At 41.7% G+C, this 19674-nt stretch overlaps 1 protein-coding gene across 3 annotated transcripts in view; it reads left to right on the top strand.

Annotated features, from left to right (window-relative positions):
- Slc38a6 (solute carrier family 38 member 6) overlaps nucleotides 1-19674 on the top strand; it is a 59345-nt gene that overhangs the window by 12705 nt on the left and 26966 nt on the right. For all 3 annotated transcript variants that reach the window (XM_048415399.3, XM_087911753.1, XM_048415400.3), the window contains exons 4-5: nucleotides 6363-6415; nucleotides 10573-10612. In XM_048415399.3, coding sequence (XP_048271356.3) covers nucleotides 6363-6415; nucleotides 10573-10612 — 93 coding nt within the window. The remainder of the gene's footprint in view (nucleotides 1-6362; nucleotides 6416-10572; nucleotides 10613-19674) is intronic.

Genomic DNA, 19674 nt, shown 5'->3' with positions numbered 1-19674 from the left:
TCTCTTTTGGATTAGTGAGCATAGTGTAATGCCCTCAGAGTTAATTGAGTGAATCCGTTAATTGAGTCAGCTTCAGTGAATTAGTGTCCTTGTGTCCTGATTTTTATTGCTGATTCTCGACTGGGAGTGACCTCTCCCTCAGGGCATCTGGCAAAGGTTGCAGACTTTTCTGGTTATCATGCCCAGGGATGGGGTGGGTGGGAGCAGGCTGTTGGCATCCAGTGTGATCAGACCAGTTGAACAGCCCACAGTACACAGTCAACTGTATCTGACAGAACTGCATGGGCCAAACGTAGCGGGTCAGGCTGTGCAACCGTGAGCTAGCTTGTGTGTGTGTTGGAGATGCTCTGCTCATCGTTTTACCCGATCCTAGGGTAAGGATTGTCTTGCCAGAAGCTCTGCTTTCTGCCATTGGCTAGAGAAGAATGGGTGTGAGTTCCTGCAACATTCGTTTGTATTGTTAGGGTGTATGCATATGTGTGTGTTGGATGTGAACGTGTGTACCACAGTACATGTGTACAGGTCAGAGAACAACTTCATGGAGATGGTTTTCTGCTCCCGTCTTTTCTATGGGATGGAATGCTCACTGAGCCATACTGGTTTTTATTGCCTTTATTAAAAACTGCATGCCTGGAACTGCAGAGAGGACTCAGGGGTTAAGAGCACTGGCTGCTCTTCTAAAGGATCTGAGTTCAATTCCCAGCACTCACAGGGTGGCTCACAACAGCCTGTAACTTCAGTCCCAGGGGACCTGATGCCCTATTCTGGTCTCTGCATTCACCTGGCACAATCCCAGTACACTGGTAGACATGCAAAAAAAACTCTCATACACATAAAATTTTGTTGTTTTGAGACAGGGTCTCACTACATAGCCCTGGCTGTCATGGAACTCACTCTGTAGACCAGCCCAGCCTCTAACTCACAGAAATCCGCCTGTCTCTGCCCTCCAAGTGCCACCACACCCAGCTAAAATAAAATTTTTTGTTGACCCAGTAATATGTGCTTAGGAGTGTGGGAGCATGCAGGCTTGTGCGGTGGAGCATTTCCTGCTTCATTCTCTCCTGACTTCTTTTGGCAGGTTTTTGAGTTGTTTGTTTGTTTGTTTGTTTTGTTTTTGTTTTTGTTTGTTTGTTTTTTTTTGTCAGCTCTTCATTGCAAACGATGAAAACTTAGCTCAGATGTTTCGGACACTCCCCTCCCCACCACTGAGCTCCGTATCTACTCAGTAGTTCCTCACTCCTCATTTTATCTGTAACTACAAAGCACACAAAGCCTTGCTTTTGTTTGCATTGACTTTGGAAAGTTCTTTTCCGCTGTTTCTCTCCTTTCCATAGAGCACGTTCTTTCCTTAAGTCAGTGCTTCTCACCTTCCTAATACAGCGACCCTTTAGTACGGTTGTGCTGACCCCCAACCATAAAGTTGTTTTGGTTACTACTTCATAACGGCAATGTTGCTACTGTTAGGAATTGTAATGTAAACATTTTTGAAGGTAGAGGTTAAAGGGGTCATGACCTACAGGTTGACAACCACTGTCTTATGTTGTCAAAGTAAATATCATTTATTTTGTGCTTTATAATGACTTTTAAGATGTTCCTGTTGCCTATAGATTGAGTTTAATAGTTGAAGGCCAGTGTGTTCATTAATAGACCATGACTGTGTGAATTATTCATTGCACAGCTAACCAGTAAATTGGGAATCCAGAATGTTCCTACAAATACAGTATTATAGACTCTGCTGCCAGCTGAAAGACTGCCACTAGTAGTCTATCATTCTGTTTCCTTCCAATGCACAGAAAGATTGTTAATCATGCCGTAGTCAGCTGGCACAGTGCCACTGAAATGTATAAGAGTTCAGAAGTCTGAAAATAGTGAATATTCAAGAACAGAATGCCCTCCATGTGCTGTTAGAAAAAAGGAACAAGAAGAAAATGATGGAAAACACAAGAAAGGAAGAATTTCAGAATAATAAGAGTACTTTCCAAATGGCCAACTTTCTGAGCATTGAACTGTGTTTGGATAACTTGTGTCCCTCAGTCCAAATCCAAGGATAATATTGCTTCTGCTGAAACTTGGGCTCGTACTGTAACCAGGGTTTATTAATTGTCCTATTTCATTGAGGAAAAAATGCAAAGCAGACAGAACACTGGACTAACTGGAAATGCTCCACCGTTTCATGGGAGGCAGCTTTCCAGTGGTTCCTATGGAGGACGGGGGCCTTGGGCCTAGTGCACAGTAAGGAAAACAACCCATTTACTGATTCAGACTGTGGCCTCTCCATTCTTTCAAAGCACAGCATTGATTTCTTTTAACATCAAAAAATGATTTCGTTGCTAGTAATTGCTTCAGCTATTAAAGAGGTTTGCTCCAAGTGCTGTTTGTAGAAGACTGCATTAGTTATACAATTAACACCTTTCCTATGCAGGAGGAATATGCCACTCCTGTGGCTGGGTAGCAGCATCTTATCTTTATGTCTCTGAAACATCTTCTAAGTGTTTATACAACTGTAAAATATATGAAGGAGCAAAGAGAAAGAAGGAACAGGGAAGGAAGGAAGGAAGGAAGGAAGGAAGGAAGGAAGGAAGGAAGGAAGGAAGGAAGGAAGGAAGGAAAGGAGGGAGGGAGGGAGGGAGGGAGGGAGGGAGGGAGGGAGGGAGGGAGGGAGGGGAAAAAATCCCTTGCTTGTCAATCAAGCTGCAAATTCCTTAGCACTAGAAAAAAGGAAAATTTCAGTTTAGCTGCAAGCTCTCAGGTTTATAGAAGTGGAACTATTGAAATATTGTTTGGTTTTTGGTTTTGAGATAGCCTAGGGGGTTTTGTTTTGTTGCCCAGCTGCTTTCAAATTCTTGGGCTCAAATGATCCTCCTGCCTCAATGTCACTGGTAGCTGGGATTATAGGACTGTGCCAATACACTTGGCCTTGTAGCTTTTAAAAATAAAGTTTCATCTTTATTGTTCAAGTCATTATAACACATTTGAACTCCTTTCCTCAAATACAGAGAGGAAAAGAATATGATTGAAGAGTCACTCACCATTTGTGTGTTTTACTTTATAGATTATATTTGAATCCTGTTTTTTTTTTCACTTAAAATAATATTGGCATTTTCTTGTTATTATAAGTGGGCCTTCATGGTTGTAATATTTCATAAGGTATACCTACCATGATTTACTTAACCACCTTATAGAGCATTGAGGCTGGCCCTGTTTTTCCAGTGTAAATTATGGCATGATTAAATATTTAATGAGTTCCCTCGTTTTATTCTTATCTCCTAAGATAAAAGCTCACAGGTTCAGATGTTTTAAATATTTTAAAGGCTCATTGTTCTAGCTGTATTCCAGCCATCAGATCAGTTTATAAACCTCACCAGCATTTGAGGAAACTGCCCAAGCGGCAGAGCAGAGCTCAAGAACTGTTTGACGAGCTGCCGCGGCAAGGCACTCGGCTGGCTGCGACCTCACTTCATCTTAGCAAAGCCTCAAAGCAAAGCCAGAAGCCATTATTCATTTTCATTATGTCTCAGGCTGGGGAAAGTGCTTCTAATTTTTGCAACATAAAAGAGGTTTGATGACAGGGACAGAATTGAGCAAGGACCCAGACATGCTGACGGGAAAGCTGAAATTAGGGCTGGAGCACTAGACTCGGTCTCCATTTAAAAGCCTACTGCTTTTTCCTCTTCAGTTGGGGACTTCGTGGTATGTGGAGATATTTTTACGAGGCTGAAGAAACAGTAGAACAAGAGGGCAGGTTTGAAATTGGAACACGGTTAGGAGCTGCAGCTGAAGCTGTCTTCATTAAGCTGCTAGGTTTTCTGTGTTTCCTGGCACAAGCAAGGGTTGAATTTTAACTTTTAAAATTTAGAGTAAGTGCTTAGTGCTTGAATTAGAATTGAAATATCTGTTCCCTTTAGAACTTTTCAGTATGTTTTTTTTTACTAATAGATATTTACTTTTCCTGTTTACTAGATATGCAGTCAATATGTACTTCCCAATACTGAAATATAAAACGAGACTGGAATGTAGCTCAGTGGTCGAGCATGTATCTAGCATGCAAAGGGCTTCATCCAATACCCAACACAGAAAAGAAACAAGCAAACAAAAGTTAAACAGTTGCAGTCTGACTTTGCTTACATACTAAGAAGCAAATACAAAATAGTAATTTGAAAAGTAATGTTTAATGTGGTCCCATGTGTAACACTGGAAAAACCTCATTGCTTCAAGTTCTTGGAAGAAATGTTTTTCTTTCCTTTTTTTTTAAAACACCATGTCAATTATAATTATTTTTATCTTAAAGTGGGGTCTGATATAATTTTCAGTTGCTGTATTAGATCTGTTCAAATTAGCAGGTGTGTATGTCCTTGACACATAATCTGCAACAAGGCACACCTGTGCATGAGTGTGGGCTGCCTTGAGCCCATGTGACCGTCATATATGGTCTCCCCATTATAGAAATGTCTCCAAACCAAGTACTAAGCTGTACATGTGTGCAATGTTTAGCAGAATGTAAATGTATTTTTAAAAATGAATAATATCACTCAAAAAGGTATCCAAGTCCCTTGATGAACTTTGATAATAGATTAAAAAATGAAGATTTTGTTAATTATTAATATCTTTTTATTATTCAGTATCCCACTCTTTTCTTCCTGATTCCATAATTACTGTATGTAAAACCACCTATGATTTTAAAAAGCTTATTATTATGTACCTAAATGTTCTTCATTATGAAAATACAAAAAAAGGTTGGTTTTTTTGTTTTGTTTTGTTTTTTGTTTTGTTTTTTTGTTTTTTTTGTTCTCAAGTGGAGGTTGAAAGAAAGCCCAGGTATGTCCTAAGAGAGGTATTAAAGCTGGCTTTAACTCTGTAACCTGCAGAAACTCCTGCTGTCCCAAGCCTCGGTGTGTCCCAAGCTGCTTCTCTCAGTGTAAGTGCTGTGGGCGTGTGCACTCCTCAGACTGTAGAGCCTCATAAGGGCAGCATCACTTGTTAAATGCAGAGTTATCTGGGCTGAGAACATACTGTGGCCCTTTTACACACTATTAAGCCTTGTAATTTTCTTATGTCCCTAATAGCCATACTTCTTGAACATAATGAAATGAGAATGTAATTTACATTTTTATGATGAAAAAGGAAAGTATGTGCCCCTCCCTAATTATAGGATGAGGGTACCATTTCCATTGTGAACACATTGCCATCACTCGAGCACTTGGAAAGTCAAATGGCATAGCTGTCATACCCCACCTTACTGTGTGTCCAGTGTTTAGAAATTACTGCCAGTGAAAATCTCTATTTGGACAGTATGTGTGCAAGAGCACACGTCCTGTACAAGGAAACAGTGTTCTCAAGAAGTCAGACCATTGAATTAACATAGGCTGAGTAGCCTGGTTTTGCTAACGACTGACTGTTGTAGATAGATTCTCAGTTTACAAAGTGTGTGTCTTTAAAGGCTCCCCCCAAATCAGTACCTCTGCTTAAAGTTTAGTCATCTATCAATGACCGTAAGGTGAGTAGACCTCAGCAACTAACTCTCAGAACTAATAGTAGATTTTTCTTTTTTTAGCTGCTTTTCGTATTTCAGAATATTTACGAGAAACACACATCTATCCTTGATGGCCTCCACTGATAAGAACTGTCAGAGAGTTAGATAAATGGCTATTAGCTGGTTACCAATATTAGTGTGCTGATACTGGTTATCTTACAGTCATTAGAAACCTGGTAAAAATGGAGACTAACCATTAATGGAGAAAAACCATAATTTGCTTCTCAAATTATGTGCATTTGCTAGAGCATGAAATATGCTAGAGAAGCATAAGAGAAGGAGTTCTTGGCGAATTTTTTTGATCTTTAAAAAACAAACAACTTTATGTGCATGAGTGCTTGCCTGTCCGTATGTCTGTGCCCCATATTCATCCCTGTGACCTCAGAGACCGGAAGAGGGCATCAAACCCCCTTAACCTGGAGTTATAGAAAGTTGTGAGCTGCCACATGGGTGCTGGGAATCAAACTAGTGCTTTTAACTACTGGCCCATCTTCACAGCCCCCTTGGTGATTTTTGTTTTTAAGAAAGGAAATACCTATTACTGCTTATTAGAGAGGCACATTCTACAAACCATCTAAATCTTAGACATGTGAATTACATCTGGAGTGGAAATTAAGATTTCAGAGAGAAAGAGCTCAAAGGCCTTCTAGGAACCAACCGAGTGTGGCCTTCTTTCCTAGCTTTCCCTCCACCCCAGGATGCTGGGGCTCCATGCCACAGCTGGTCCTGACTGGCTGAAGCTGAGGACGGCACTGTGCCTAGCTTGCAAGAGTAAAATAACCTTCATAACGAGTTTTGTGTGACAGTAACAATTGTGCTTTCCTCCCAACAGCGGTGACGTCTTACGAAGATCTCGGACTCTTTGCGTTTGGATTACCTGGAAAGGTGATTTTCTTTGCTCCCCTTGGGATATTTCTCTTCTCCAAGTTCTCAGAGTCGTGTTTATGAGAAAGACCTTAGGAGATGAAGAAAGGAAGTAAGAGGTGGACAATGGGATGGGAAAGTAAAGAGAATGTGTCCCTGCCGAAGCACTGTTTTCAACCAGTGCAGTTTTTAAATCTTGTTGCTGACTTCGCCACTGAGCTGCAGAAGTAACGGGACCCTAAAGTTTTCTCATTAATTTTAATCAGATCCTCTGAGTAAATCCTTATAAGGGAAGAAAACAATGTAGAATTAAGATTATAGCCTGGCTATTTTCAAAAGCAGTAATTAGGTAATGTTATTTAAGGGCTAAACAGTGCTGAAAGATTGCCTAGCTCTCCCCCTTGTTTACATGTGAGGAAATTAAGGCTCAGATCTGTTCAGGGGCCTCTTATCAACTGTTATCCAACACCAGTGCCATATCTGAGGACTATAGATGCTATATATACTGGTTTTACTTCCTAGAATAATAAAATAAATGCAAATTTTTATTGGCACTGGCTTTTTGGTGACTTCTTAACTTTAAAGTTCTAGGGAAATGTTTTTTCCTACAGATTACCAGGAGTTAAGCATTGCTGTCAGTGTTATAGTTAAGTTGCTTTCTTTCTGTTTCAGTACCTCAAGAGTTACCCACATTTATTTTGGTTCTAAACAAGAATTCTTCTGATTATAAATGTGCCTTAGTATGTTCTGTTTTCATTTACTTTAACAAACAAGTACTATAGCATGTACTTGGTTATTGACACAGGTATGCATTTGAGCTAACTGACGTATGAGTTGCCTCACACAGTTATTCTCCTGTTTATACACTAAGTGGGTACCATACTATAACTGGCTAAGCTGATTTTAAGGAGTGAGTCCTGAAGGAAGATGCAGCTTTGCAGCAGGAAGAGAAGCTGCATTTGCTTCCAGTTGCCTTTCCTCTTAAAATGTATAGGGATTACATAAACCTCAGAAACGCTGGGCAGGCCTTACATCTTCGTAATCTAAACCTCAGTTGTTCCCGGGTACATTTGCTTTCTGGAGAGCAAGGTGTTTAGTGTGTCTGGTTCATTCCCTCCATGTAGTTTAATCAAAGGAGAAGAAATGTGTTTGTATATGGCAATGCCCCAGAGTGGGGAGGAAGTACTTGCTGTGTAAGCATAAAGACCTGAGTTCAGATCCCCAGTACTTGTGTAAAACTTGGGCTTGGCAGCATATTCATGTGACCCCAGTTGTAGATGAAAGTTTCTGTCCCGCCCGCCTGGTTCCCCAGCCATTCAGTCCCAAAGAACCACACAGAAGCATATATTAGTTTTAAATTGCTTGGCCTATTAGCTCAGGCTTATTATTAACTAGCTTTTACAACTTAAATTAATCAATAATTCTTAGCTATATTTAACCATGTGGCTTGGTACCTTTTCTCAGTAAGGCATTCTCATCTTGCTTCCCCTGCTTTTGGATGACGACTGCATCTTTGCCTTTCCTCTTCCCAGAATTCTCCCAGTCTGGTTACCCCACCTATACTTCCTGCCTGGCTACTGGCCAATCAGTGTTTTATTAAACCAAATACAAGTAACACATCTTTAGAGTGCACAAGAGCATTATCCCACAGCACTCAAATGCTGAAGGAGAAATGCAGAAACGGGGAGATTCTGGGGATGGGGCAAGTTGCTGGCCTGCCAGCCTCACCAAAACAGCCAGCTCTAAATTGAGGGAGAAACTGTATTTCAAAAAATAAGGTAGAGAATGATAGGCAGAAGATTCCTGCAGTCAGCCTTGGCTTTCCACATGCCCTTCATAACACACCCCAAATAGCACATCTAATGCATAGGTGTGTGCATGTGCATATAACAGGTGCACAGCAGCAACAGCAAAGAAGACAAGTACACAGTGACAACAACAACAAAGGAAAAAGGGAAGCTCCCTGCTCGATTTAATGTGACCTATCGGTGTGAATCCATGGTCAGCACTGGCAAAACCATCAGCTGATGGTGGTGGTTCCCTCATCCCTGCCTAGCAGCGCAGTCTCAAAGAGCGTAGACTGTGAAGTCTCTTTCTTGAATGTGAGCTGTTGCATCATTGTTTACATGTGTCCCCATCCCAAGGAGGCAGCTGCGCTGGGCAGAAGGTATCCAGAGTGAGGACTCGTTAGATTTTGTTTGTATTTCTTCCCCATTTCTATAATTGTTCTGAAATCTTCACATTTTTTTGATGTGTGGTTGGATAATATTCTGCAATTCAAAGAAATATTTTTGAAAAATTTAAGGAATATTTTTAAAAATTTCTTTGTGTATTTATATATCAGATAAGTATTGAGCAATGCACTGTAATAGGCACAGAAAATACAGGTAGGCAGACATTCATTCTGGCTTTCTAAACACTACATACCTAAATTTAGGCCAGGGATGGAGAAGTGGTTAGTGTCTAAGATACTGTGTGTGCAGGATAGTCATAGAATATGGAGGTGTTTCGTGTGTGTGGCCAGGGTTTTCATTTGCACTGCAGATGGTCTACACAGAGTCAGAATGGTCTTCCCACGAATGACTGAATTTCAGGAACTCATATTTAAGCTGAGATGCAAAGTGCCTTCTAGAAAACACTGGAATGACCATGACCACTCTGTTAGTTACTATTGCTGTGATGAAACACCACAAACCAAAGCAAGCTTGGAAGGACAGGGTTTATTTGGCTTACTTTCAGGGAACAGTCCATCCCTGTTGGGAGATGTTAGGAGAGGAAGTCAAACAGGGCAGGAACATGGAAACAAGAGTTGATGCAGAGGGGTATTACTTACTGGCTTGCTCCTTGTGGCTTGTTCAGCTGGCATTATAGAACTCAGGACTACTGGCCTAGGGTTGGCATCACTCACAATGGACTGGGTCCTCCCACATCAATCACTAAATAAGAAAATGCCCTACAGACTTGCCTATAGCCCAGTCTTATGGAGGCATTTTTTTCAATTCAGATTCTTCTAGCTTGTGTCAGGTTGACATACAACTGTCCAACACACCTGCATCTCTAGAGACCTTGCCAGAATCCAGATCATTAGGCTTTTTCTGCACCTACAAGGACTCCAGCTGCCAGGAAGCTCGATGGTTGCAGCGTAGGCAGTGCTCTGCCCCGGGAGGAATTCCCCATGGAGGTGAACCTCAAGTGTGGCCTGTCCTCAGTCTGTGGAGGTCTGAATCATACAGGTAGCTACTCAGCTCCAGGTGTCTGCTGGTGGCTACAGCCCAGGTGTTAGTGGTCCGGAGACCCAAGAGAGAATATAAGATTTAAACATTTCCTTCACATCCCCCAGGAGTCTCATCCAGGACCAGAAACAGACTGGACATAGTCCTTGGGCAGTTTTTGTTTAGCACAGACCTTTGTTTTTAGCCAGTTGCTAAAAACAGAAGATGTGAAATTCAATTTCTGACTTACTAACTTCTGGGTGATCTGGCTACCTTGGATCCACTTTTCCCCATGCCGTCAGCTGGCCAGACTGGGTAGAGAGGAGAAGCCCCTGTGTGTGTGTGCGGGGTGGGGGTAGGGGGGTGGGTCCAGTTTACTGTTGACCTTGCCAACACCTGCTCTTTTAGACTTAGCTTATTTCACACTTTTGAGTTTGAAACACATTGCTTACGTTTTCCTGATCTGGTCGTTGTGTGCTGGAGTTTTCTGCTGTTGGCTGTTTAATCTTTGAGACTAAGGATGCCCAAACTAAGTCTGTGCCAAGCTGCTATCAGAAGACCATCTGCTCCCTGTAGATACTATAATGTTGACACAGCACACTCCAGTCTGTTTTGGGACAACTACTAAAGCAGTGTGGTAAGGCCAGTAAGAAAGGGACTACCGGTTCAGTTAGACATTGACAATCACAACTTACCAGCTTTATAACATTTTCCAGCTATTCAAACATGACTGCTAAGAAGGACTTCAGAAATATCTTTATAGTAACTATGGAGGTATTAAGGAAGGACTTACGTAATGTTCATTAATTTCACATAGTACAAACAGCTGACAAAAGTTATTCTTTCCGATATATCTTCATTCTTAAGACAGTGCATCTGTCTTTGTGGTATTGTTTATCAATAATAAAATTCTGTCCTTTTGTACTGTTTCGCTTTTATCATCTGAATACATTTGTCCTTTTTTAGGTGGTGGTTGCAGGCACCATAATAATTCAGAATATTGGAGGTAAGCATTGAGAATGGATCAGGTGTATGCATACAGGCAATGGAAGTAGTTGTTTTCTCTGACTCCTTACCTTCCTACAGGTCTAGCTGGGACACTAAATCTCTGTAGGCATAGCCATCTTCAGAAGTCCCCTTTACCTGCCTCCTAATCTTTCTTGGATCACTTTTAGTAGCACTGGTAAATACGCTTCTAACTTCAATTCTAGCTGACTTCCGTGGTTGTGGTGGTGAGGGGAGCAATTTGGAAATGCTTCTCCCAAAGTGATTCTTAACTATTAGCTATTTTCCCTCTGCTTCTGCCCCCTTCATCACTCCCACTGACAGACACTTCTTTAGAGGGAATAGTGCCCCCTGGGCTGTGTGAACAGTCAGGTATGCCCAGTGTGCCCTAGGAGGTAAGAAGTTAAAAATGACCAAGGGGCTTAAAATATATCTAAGGACAAGAGGCATCCTCAAGTTTGTCTTTCCCCTGGTTCCTACTAAAATCTGATCATCCAACTGATCCTTATTATGAGAACTCTGTAGAAATGGAAATCACTGTTAACTCTAGACAACTGGCCGAATGAATTAAACATTAACTCCAAAGAATGAGAGTGGCAGGTACATGTTGTAAGGAGATTTCAGTGACCTAAGCAGTGTCTTTGTTTCTTTTTACCGCCAGTTGGAATGCTAAGTAGTGTCAGAATCATAGAAAACCCACAAGGAAATGACGTGCTCTTTGGATCTTACAGAAGATTGTGTGCTCACAAGGAATTTTAATCATTTTTTTGTATCTAATAATTTTAAGTAACTGAAAGTTGATAGCTTAAGATCTGAGCTATTTCACTCTGAGTATTGTTCAACTACACTGACGTTAGTGAGTCTTGTGGTGTGTGTATGTGTGTGTGTGTGTGGGGGGGGTGTTCCAATCAGTGCGTGTTCTAGAATCCTGAATGTCCATGTTTAAAGCTTTAAATTTTCATGAAACAGTGACTTCATACTTCCCTCCCGAAACCAGAAACACAAACCTCATCTCTTGGGAATTGTTGCCGTGCAACTGATTTGAAGATTTGTTGCAGAATAACTTTTAATTAGCAAATATGTATTGCTTAACTGCTTAGTGACGATTCTTCTGCAGAACCTCATTAAGACCGATCAGATTTGGTTCAGATGGAACTATTGTGTAATAATTTATGTTGAATTTTTAGCGTCTTATCTTGGCGTGATGACCTTGTTGTGTCTCCCCTGGTTTCCCCTTGCTGGGGTTAGCCTTGTCTGAGGTTATCTCCGCACTGTGTTTCTCTTCTGCACTGTAAGTTTTTCCAGGGCTTGTGTCTCATTCCTCTTTGTACTCCTGGGAACCAACACAGTGTCTGTCAGGGTCCAGCCACGACAAAATTTGCACATTCCAGGGTAGGAGCATGAGGATTAGAATTATTAAACTAAAGGAACAGATAGAAGAGAAATAAAAGACACAGAACAGCATGTGGGGGGCGTTCACTGAATGCTGAACCACCTGCATTTTTTCCCACCAACTCATATACTTTACTCCAAAAGAGGAGGGGGAGACAACAGACTTATTAATATGATCTAAGGAATAGACCAAGGATCCTGCAGACAGCCAGTCCCTGGAACCTCCTGCCAGTCTCCTTTGAAGGAGCAGGAATAGCAATGTGGAGCAAAACACTAATCAACCACACCCTGGGTCAGGAGCTCTTGTGTGTAGCCACATCTGTTGTCAACAACTCTGACCTTTAGTCAAGGTGGGACAGGCTCCCATCTGTGGGCCCCCACAAGTGTCTGGAACTTTGCTGGATTTAGAGGCGCTTAAATGATTAGTACTCTTATGTCTAAGAGTTTGGGAACTGGAGAGATGGCTCAGCAGTTAAGAGCCCTTGCTACTGTTTTAGAGGACCTGGGTTCAATTCCCATCACCCAGTGTCAGCTCACGATTATCTGTAACTCAAGCTCCAAAGGGATTTCTTGCCCTCTTCTGGCCTCCACAGGCATTATATGCACATGGTGCACAAACATACATGCCAGCAAAACACCATACAAATAATTTTTTTAAAAGTGAAAATAAGTGGGGAATTGTGGGGCTGGGAAGATCGCTCAGTTGGTAAGGTGCTTGCTTCACAAACAGAGGACCCAAGTGCCAATTCCCAGCACTCATGAACACACCCTAACTCCAGTACAGGAGAAGCAGAGTGGAGGATCTCTGGGGCTCGCTGGCCACCTAATATAGCTGAATCCATGAACTCCAGAGGTTCAATTAGCTACCTTGTCTCAGAAAAATAAGGTAAGAACAATTGAGAAAGTTTCCGTGTTGACCTGTGGTCTATGTGCGCACACACACAATGCTAGGCTCATTGTTGGTGTCAAAGGTGACGGAAAAGATAAAGAAACTGGACTAATCTAGTAATTTTATTTTTGAGAGTAAAATTGGTTCTGTTGTATACAAGTTCACAGAGAAACTAATTTAGATTCTGTTGTTGTCTATTTTGCTCTTTTGCGGGGCCTGCCACCCAGCTTCCAAATCAGTTACATACAGGGTTTATTCTTAGTTAGGAATGCCCGGCCTTACCTTGACTTGTTTTTTTTTTTTTTTTACCAGCTTTTCTTTCTTTTTTTTTCTTTCCTTTCTGTTTAATGATGTGATCTCTTTATTTAAAATTATTTCCTAATTTGCCCAATGATTTAGCAGGCTTTCTTTTACTTGCACCTCAAACAATCAACATACTTTTGTATTTTATTTTGACCATGTATGCTATTTTGACATTTTATTAATACCAGATCTCAGCACGTTGTACAGATTTCAATTAGACCCTTGGTAGCTATGGTCTCATTGCTGGATTCTTGGGATTTTGGTGATGGCGGCTGTTCCTTCAGGCCCTGTCTCTAACCTTCTGTAAGACTTCAGCAGCACACTCCCCCATTCAGGCCGCTTTTCTTAAATTATCTGACACCTTTTGCCTCTGGGCTTTTTCCTTTTCTTCCTTCTGTTTCTCTTACTTTCGCTCTTACTCCGTGACTCCTAGGGTCCTCCTCTCCTAGTTCTTTTGCTCCCCTTTTCTTCCCAGATTTCTCTTCAGGTATTTATCCTCTCTGCCTGCCAGTCCCACCTATCCTTTCTCCTGCCTCACTATTGGCCGTTCAGCTCTTTATTAGACCATCTGGTGTGTTAGACAGGCACGGTAGCACAGCTTCACAGAGCTAAACAAATGTAGCAGAAGTAAAAGCAACACAGCTTTACGTCATTAAACAAATGTTCCATGGCACAACCAAAAGTAACACACCTTAAAATAATATTCCCTACCTAGACTATTTCTCATCTAGAATACTTTTATTTTTGTGTTATGTAGCATAATATACTGACTGGGGAGTTTGTATTAAACATTTATCAGCTTCTGAATGCTGGAAGTCCGAGATCAAGGAAACTACATCCTATGAGGACTTTCTTACCTTGTCACGTGGTAGCTTAGAGCACGCAAACTCTTAGCCTTAAGCCCTTACAATGTGCTATACCTGCATTTAAAGATGAATCTCGTGACCTAAACCTTTCCCGTCAGATGCTACTTCAAACACTTCTGTGTGTTGGGACTGTGTTTCCTGTACACATGGCTGGGCGACACTGTCAGGCTTAGCAAATAGCCTTGTCAGTAAGCTGAGTGATTGAAGTGGAGACAGCCCACAGTTTTTGTCTGTTTGCATTTTCGAGACAGGGTTTCTCAGTGTAGCCTTGGCTGTCCTGGAACTCTGTAGACCAGGCTGACCTTGAACTCACAGAGATCCTCCTGCAAAGGCGTGAGCCAACACTGCCCACTGACCCAGACTTAAAAAAAAAAAAAAAGTGTTCTTCATCCCTGAAAGCTTTCAAACGAAACTGTTTGGCCAGCTGTCTGATCTGGAAAGGTTCTTGGATTTGGTGTTATATGAATCAGGTGTCTGCATTCTTAAGGTTGTTGCTTTGCTTGCTTGCTTGCTTTAGAACTTTGAAAAAGCCACTTAGATGCTGTCACACGTTTTAAATGTCCCTTGAGTTCAGGAAAGCTAGTGATGCTTATTTCAGAATGTTGTCCTCGTTGTTTTCTTCACACCACTTGCCAGCTTACCCTGTGAGCGCTAAGGGAAAGCCTATTTCCGCCGTTCTCTGCTACTGCGGAAGTGACCCCTTCACCACGGTGGGATCTGAAGTTACCTGTGCGCAGAGCCCTGGCTGGGTGTCAGGTGCCTCATGTTGTGATGCCAGTCTCCTGGTCAAGCAGGCCCATGCTTCAAGGGACCCTCTCCTCTTGGCTTTAGTTTTTCTTTGGTGAAGAATTCCAGAGGGAGGAAGGAAACATCCTAGAATGTTGAATGCTGTTGCAGGCCAGAGAATGCTAGGCACAGGGTTTGAACTCAGCTGCCTTCTAGGAGGACTGAGAAGTGTGGTGGAAGGCCGGCTGATTCTCACCGCCCCTACCCTGCTGCATTGCTCACTTGTCCCACAGTCTGAAAAGTAGTCCGTTTCACATGAGATTGAACGTCTGCGGCAGACCGTTCTTCAGGCTACACTGTCGCTAGAAATTAAACAGCCAGGGAAGGTCCTACTCACTTGGACATCTGCGATTAAAGCAAAGGCAGTTAATTTCCTAATTCATGTCTTGCTCAACTTAAAACATGGCAAGGTGAGTGGCTCCGAGCAATGTGCCAACTTACTCTTCTAGAGCATGTGAGTCAGCATTGCAGAAAGCAAACTCTTTCCTTAACTTCCCAGGTCCTTGCAGAAGATCAATGATTTAATCACTGCACATTGTCAGGACAACCCTAGTTTCACTGAGACATCCTGAGATGGCCAGAGGACCTGGGTTTTCCTGTCTGGCACCGAATCTACAGACCTTAGCAGCCTTGATTAAGGCCTCATTTGGGGCAGTGAGGAGTAAGAGAATTTCAGCCTGTGAAACAAGATGGCGCAGAGTCTGCAGCTTACAGATGAGAAGATTCAGTGACTACTGAAATCTCAGATTACCGTTATTGGACAAATCCACCATGTAATGTTAGACAAGTTAAATTGTTTTCTTGAAGCAGAGGCTGAGATTCATCAGTCTGTTTGCCCTTCGGGAAGCTGGGTTGGGAGTGCTGTTACAACGCCACCTGCTGGTCACACTGATTGCAGCTTTTAAAAACCTGAACAGTATTACCCTCAAATTCTAGAAAATACTACATAAGTCTAGAAGTACAGAAAATTGGAGAGGAGCCTTTTTTCCCACCAAGCATTATTCTTGACAAATTTCTATAGTAACTTCGTTTTAAAGAGACTTCAAAAACAATGTATTAGCAAAGATGTCTATTGACGCTTGCTAATGAGATTTTAAAGAGTATATACTGATCGTGTGTGTGTGTCTGTGTGTGTCTGTTTCTGATGATTGAACACATGTGAGCTTTCCACCACAGTGCTTTCTCCTAGCCCCCTACCACACCCTCATCTCCACCCCAAACAGGAGACAAAGTCATGCTAGGCTATCTAAGCAGGGCCTTATACGCCCAATCCACCCACATCAGCCCCCTGAGTATCTTAATTCCAGACCCTGGCCACTCGGCCTGGCTCTCTGGCCCCTATTTAGGTTCAGGGTCTTAACAGACTATAAAATAAAGGCTCTTGGTGGATCTCTATGAGTTCGAGGCCAGCCTGGTCTACAAGACCTAGTTCCAGGACAGGCCCCAAAGCTACAGAGAAACCTTGTCTCAAAAACCCATAAAATAAAATAAAATAAAATAAAGGCTTTTTTAGGAGAGCAAAGGAAGGAACATTTTCCATCATGCTTTGTGTTTTTCCCCCCAGTTTTGCAGTTTAGGGAAATTACATTGTTTTACAGACATTTTGAAAGAAAGATTCTTTTTAAAAAAAGAGATTATATACTATTTGAATGGGGATAGAATTTCCGTGACATTTAGATGTTTGATGGAAACACCAGGTTAATGAGACATCTTGAATAAAGTAGTTATTATCCATGACTAAAGGCAAGTTTGAAATAAAACTGAGTCTCTTCGGTGGAAAGGCAAACCATAGTGCCTCTGTTTGTTTGGGCCACTGACTAATCCCTGAGAAGTTGCTGGGCTTCCCCCAAGAGCTGAAAACCCAGTTCTATTTTTAAAACAGTTGAATGCCATCCCATCTTTATGCATGTTCTCTTAAGTGTTTAACAACATGGGTAATTGTCTTTTAGACTAATGATTGTTTAGGCCAAACTCTGGTTGAGTTTTTCTTTCTCAAAGTGACATGGTTGACTGGTGACAAGCCGAGACCATTGCTGGGACACTGGTTCCTAAAGCCTAGAGATACGAAGGAAGAGGGTTGATTTTTGTACTTTTTTAAGATTTCAGTGATGTGTTAAATCTCTCATGTATGTGAACAGGAGGCGCCCTCTCTGGAGCTGTGCCTCCACTGACATGCAACTAAATCATGGCGGGAGACGCTATGACGTCCTGGCAGGAAGCTATGTGAATTCTGAGCCAGTTACTTCAACCAAAGGGCTACAGCCCAGGATGGACTCAATCAACAATACATTGTGTCTCTGGTTGAAATGGCCTGAGACTTCCATCTTTGTTGCAGAGATTCTCATTTTCTTTGAGCCAGATTGTTAAACTCAGCAGCCAAAAGCAGTTTGTTGTTTAAATGCCGATAACAAATAAATAGAAGGCTTCATTCTAGAGAGGCCCCTTTGATAGACTTTTCTTATTTTCCTTCTCCACCGGCCCAGAGCAGACTGACATTTAGTAGTGTGAGCTCCTCAAGTCAGGCTCACCGTTCCCACCAGCACCCACATAAGTACACAGAGCTCCCATTTCCATGGGAGAAATTGTGTCTGGTTGATAAGAAAGTTAGATGCCAAAAAAACTTGCTATCACCTAGAATATAGCCAAGCATGTAACAGGCATAGCATGCCACGCCCAGATGAACAGCTGCTCTCACTTCTGGCCTTTCTCCTCTCTGCCTCTGTCCCAGCTCACGTCTCCCATGACTGTTAGTAGTTAGTTTTCATGTCTTCCATGCTGTCGGGCAGTGGTACCCGTGTCTCCATGCTGTCGGGCAGTAGTGATGCCTTACTCCCTGTTGATGCCTGATCAGATTTCCGTGTTTCAGGGCTTCCCAAATTTCCTATTGCCTTTCCATGTGGTTTTTAAAGGGTACTTTCTATTCCTGTGTCTTGACTAAGGTGACAGGATGTTTTATTTTCTTTCCAGGGTAGTTCCATTTAAAATGAAGGGGAAAGAATACCTCTTCAGCTAATGTGATGAAGCTAAATGATTTGGAATGGCTGATAACTGTCATCAAGGTGTACCTTGTAGCACAGATCTTGGCTTTGGTGTTAGGGAGACCCGAACTGTTCTATTGTAATCATGGTTCTTATGGATGATGCTAGTATAGCCATTAATTTGGAAGAAACATGGTGTGCCTTGTATTTGGACTCTATACCATGAATAGATGCCAGCAAAAATTGTTTACAAATTCTTGCTTATGACCTGTCTCTAAGTCAAGCCTTGAGCATTTCCTTATGCTATTAATAGAAGACATGGGACAGGAGGTATGGCAACCAGTTATTCAACCTAGTGACCTTTTGGCTAAAAACAGTGGATATATGAGCATTCCCGCTGATATTATTCTTTCTTAAAACCTTTCTCAGCTTACTTTATTGACTTGGTCTTTCGATGTGGCTGTAATTAAGATGTGTTTCCTAACTAGGTGTCTGTCTAGTAGTCTTTTGTTCTCAGTATTATATACTGTATGTTAAGGTGGTAGTACTTACATGAAATTTTATTTGTGGTTAAGAAAAAGTAATTTTAGCAGTGAGATTTCTTTGTTTTACTTGCTCAACCAGTGGGGTTTTCCCCATGGTAGGCTCTGTGGTTTTGTAGCTCTTAAAACATGCCAGCGTTCTCCAAGGAAGAAGCAATGTTTCACATGTTTTATTATACTCGTGTATACTGAGAGGCCTTTTCTTAAAACAGAGAAACATATGTTTAGTGAGTTCATATTTCTTTAAGTACACATGGCTCTTCTGACTGAATCTAGTGAAACAGGACTCCCATTTGAAAACCGGAGAGTGAAGGCTACGACACAGAGTGATCAAGTGATTAGCCAGAGGCTAATAGAAATTCTGGAAAGAATGACGGATTGTATATGAGAAAGAAATATAATCTCACATTCATTGTGGCTTTTTTACAATTAAAGATCAAAAAATAGAAAATTGCTGGAAGAGGTGCCTGTCTGAAACTTTAGAGATCTACACAGTGCCGGATTATTCCCAGCAAAAGGGACCGATGAGCAGATGGTAAAAGTGCTGAGTCGGAACCCTGCGCTCCTTGTTTTGAGTGTACTTTTGTCTTTTCACCCCCTCTGTCTCTCGATATATTTAAGGAGTGTCTAAGCCAGTTTCAGAAAACTCGATTCTATTTCTTCTTCTTCATTATACCATGAACATACAGTTCTTTGGAAAACAAAATGCTGTAACAATCCAAACCTTTGAGTGGAAGAGGTTAGCAATGACCTCCCTTCCTCCTCCTATGCCCAGCTGCTGGTGTTTTTCCTTCTGAGAGAACAGAGCAAGGTAGAAGACATTACACATCCAGTTGCTTGTAGTAACCACTGCTAAGGGCTCGCAGGCATGTCTCAGTGGCCCTTGGTAAGCAGCCATGTTTCTTCCAGAGAAAAAGAAATAGTCTTAAATTACAGGATATGGGTACATGTTTTCATTGCAGAAAACTGAGTGTTACTTACCTGTTCTAAAGTTAACTTTACCATAGGTGCCTGTTATTTTACTCAAACAAACAAACAAACAAACAAAAACAAACAATTGAGTGTATTTAATCACTCCTCTTGCAAACTAGCATGTCTGCCTCATTTTTCTCCAGAGTTAAAACATCACAGCATTGTAACTGCCGAAGTAGCTGCTTTCCAACAGCTTGACTGAGAAATGCACGCTGTTCTTAAATGCACCTTTTCATCCAACTTCCTCCAGACTTTCATTGTTCAGGCTTGGCGTTCAGTGGTGTTCTTAGTTTTTTATAAGTCCAAGGAGAAAGTGGAATGTTTCCTGAAATATA

This window comes from Myodes glareolus, chromosome 11, assembly GCF_982192425.1.
Source record: "Myodes glareolus chromosome 11, mMyoGla1.1, whole genome shotgun sequence".
Lineage (NCBI taxonomy): Eukaryota > Metazoa > Chordata > Mammalia > Rodentia > Cricetidae > Myodes > Myodes glareolus.
Note: the sequence above shows the minus strand (reverse complement) of the source record. Positions and strands in the feature narration are given on the sequence as shown.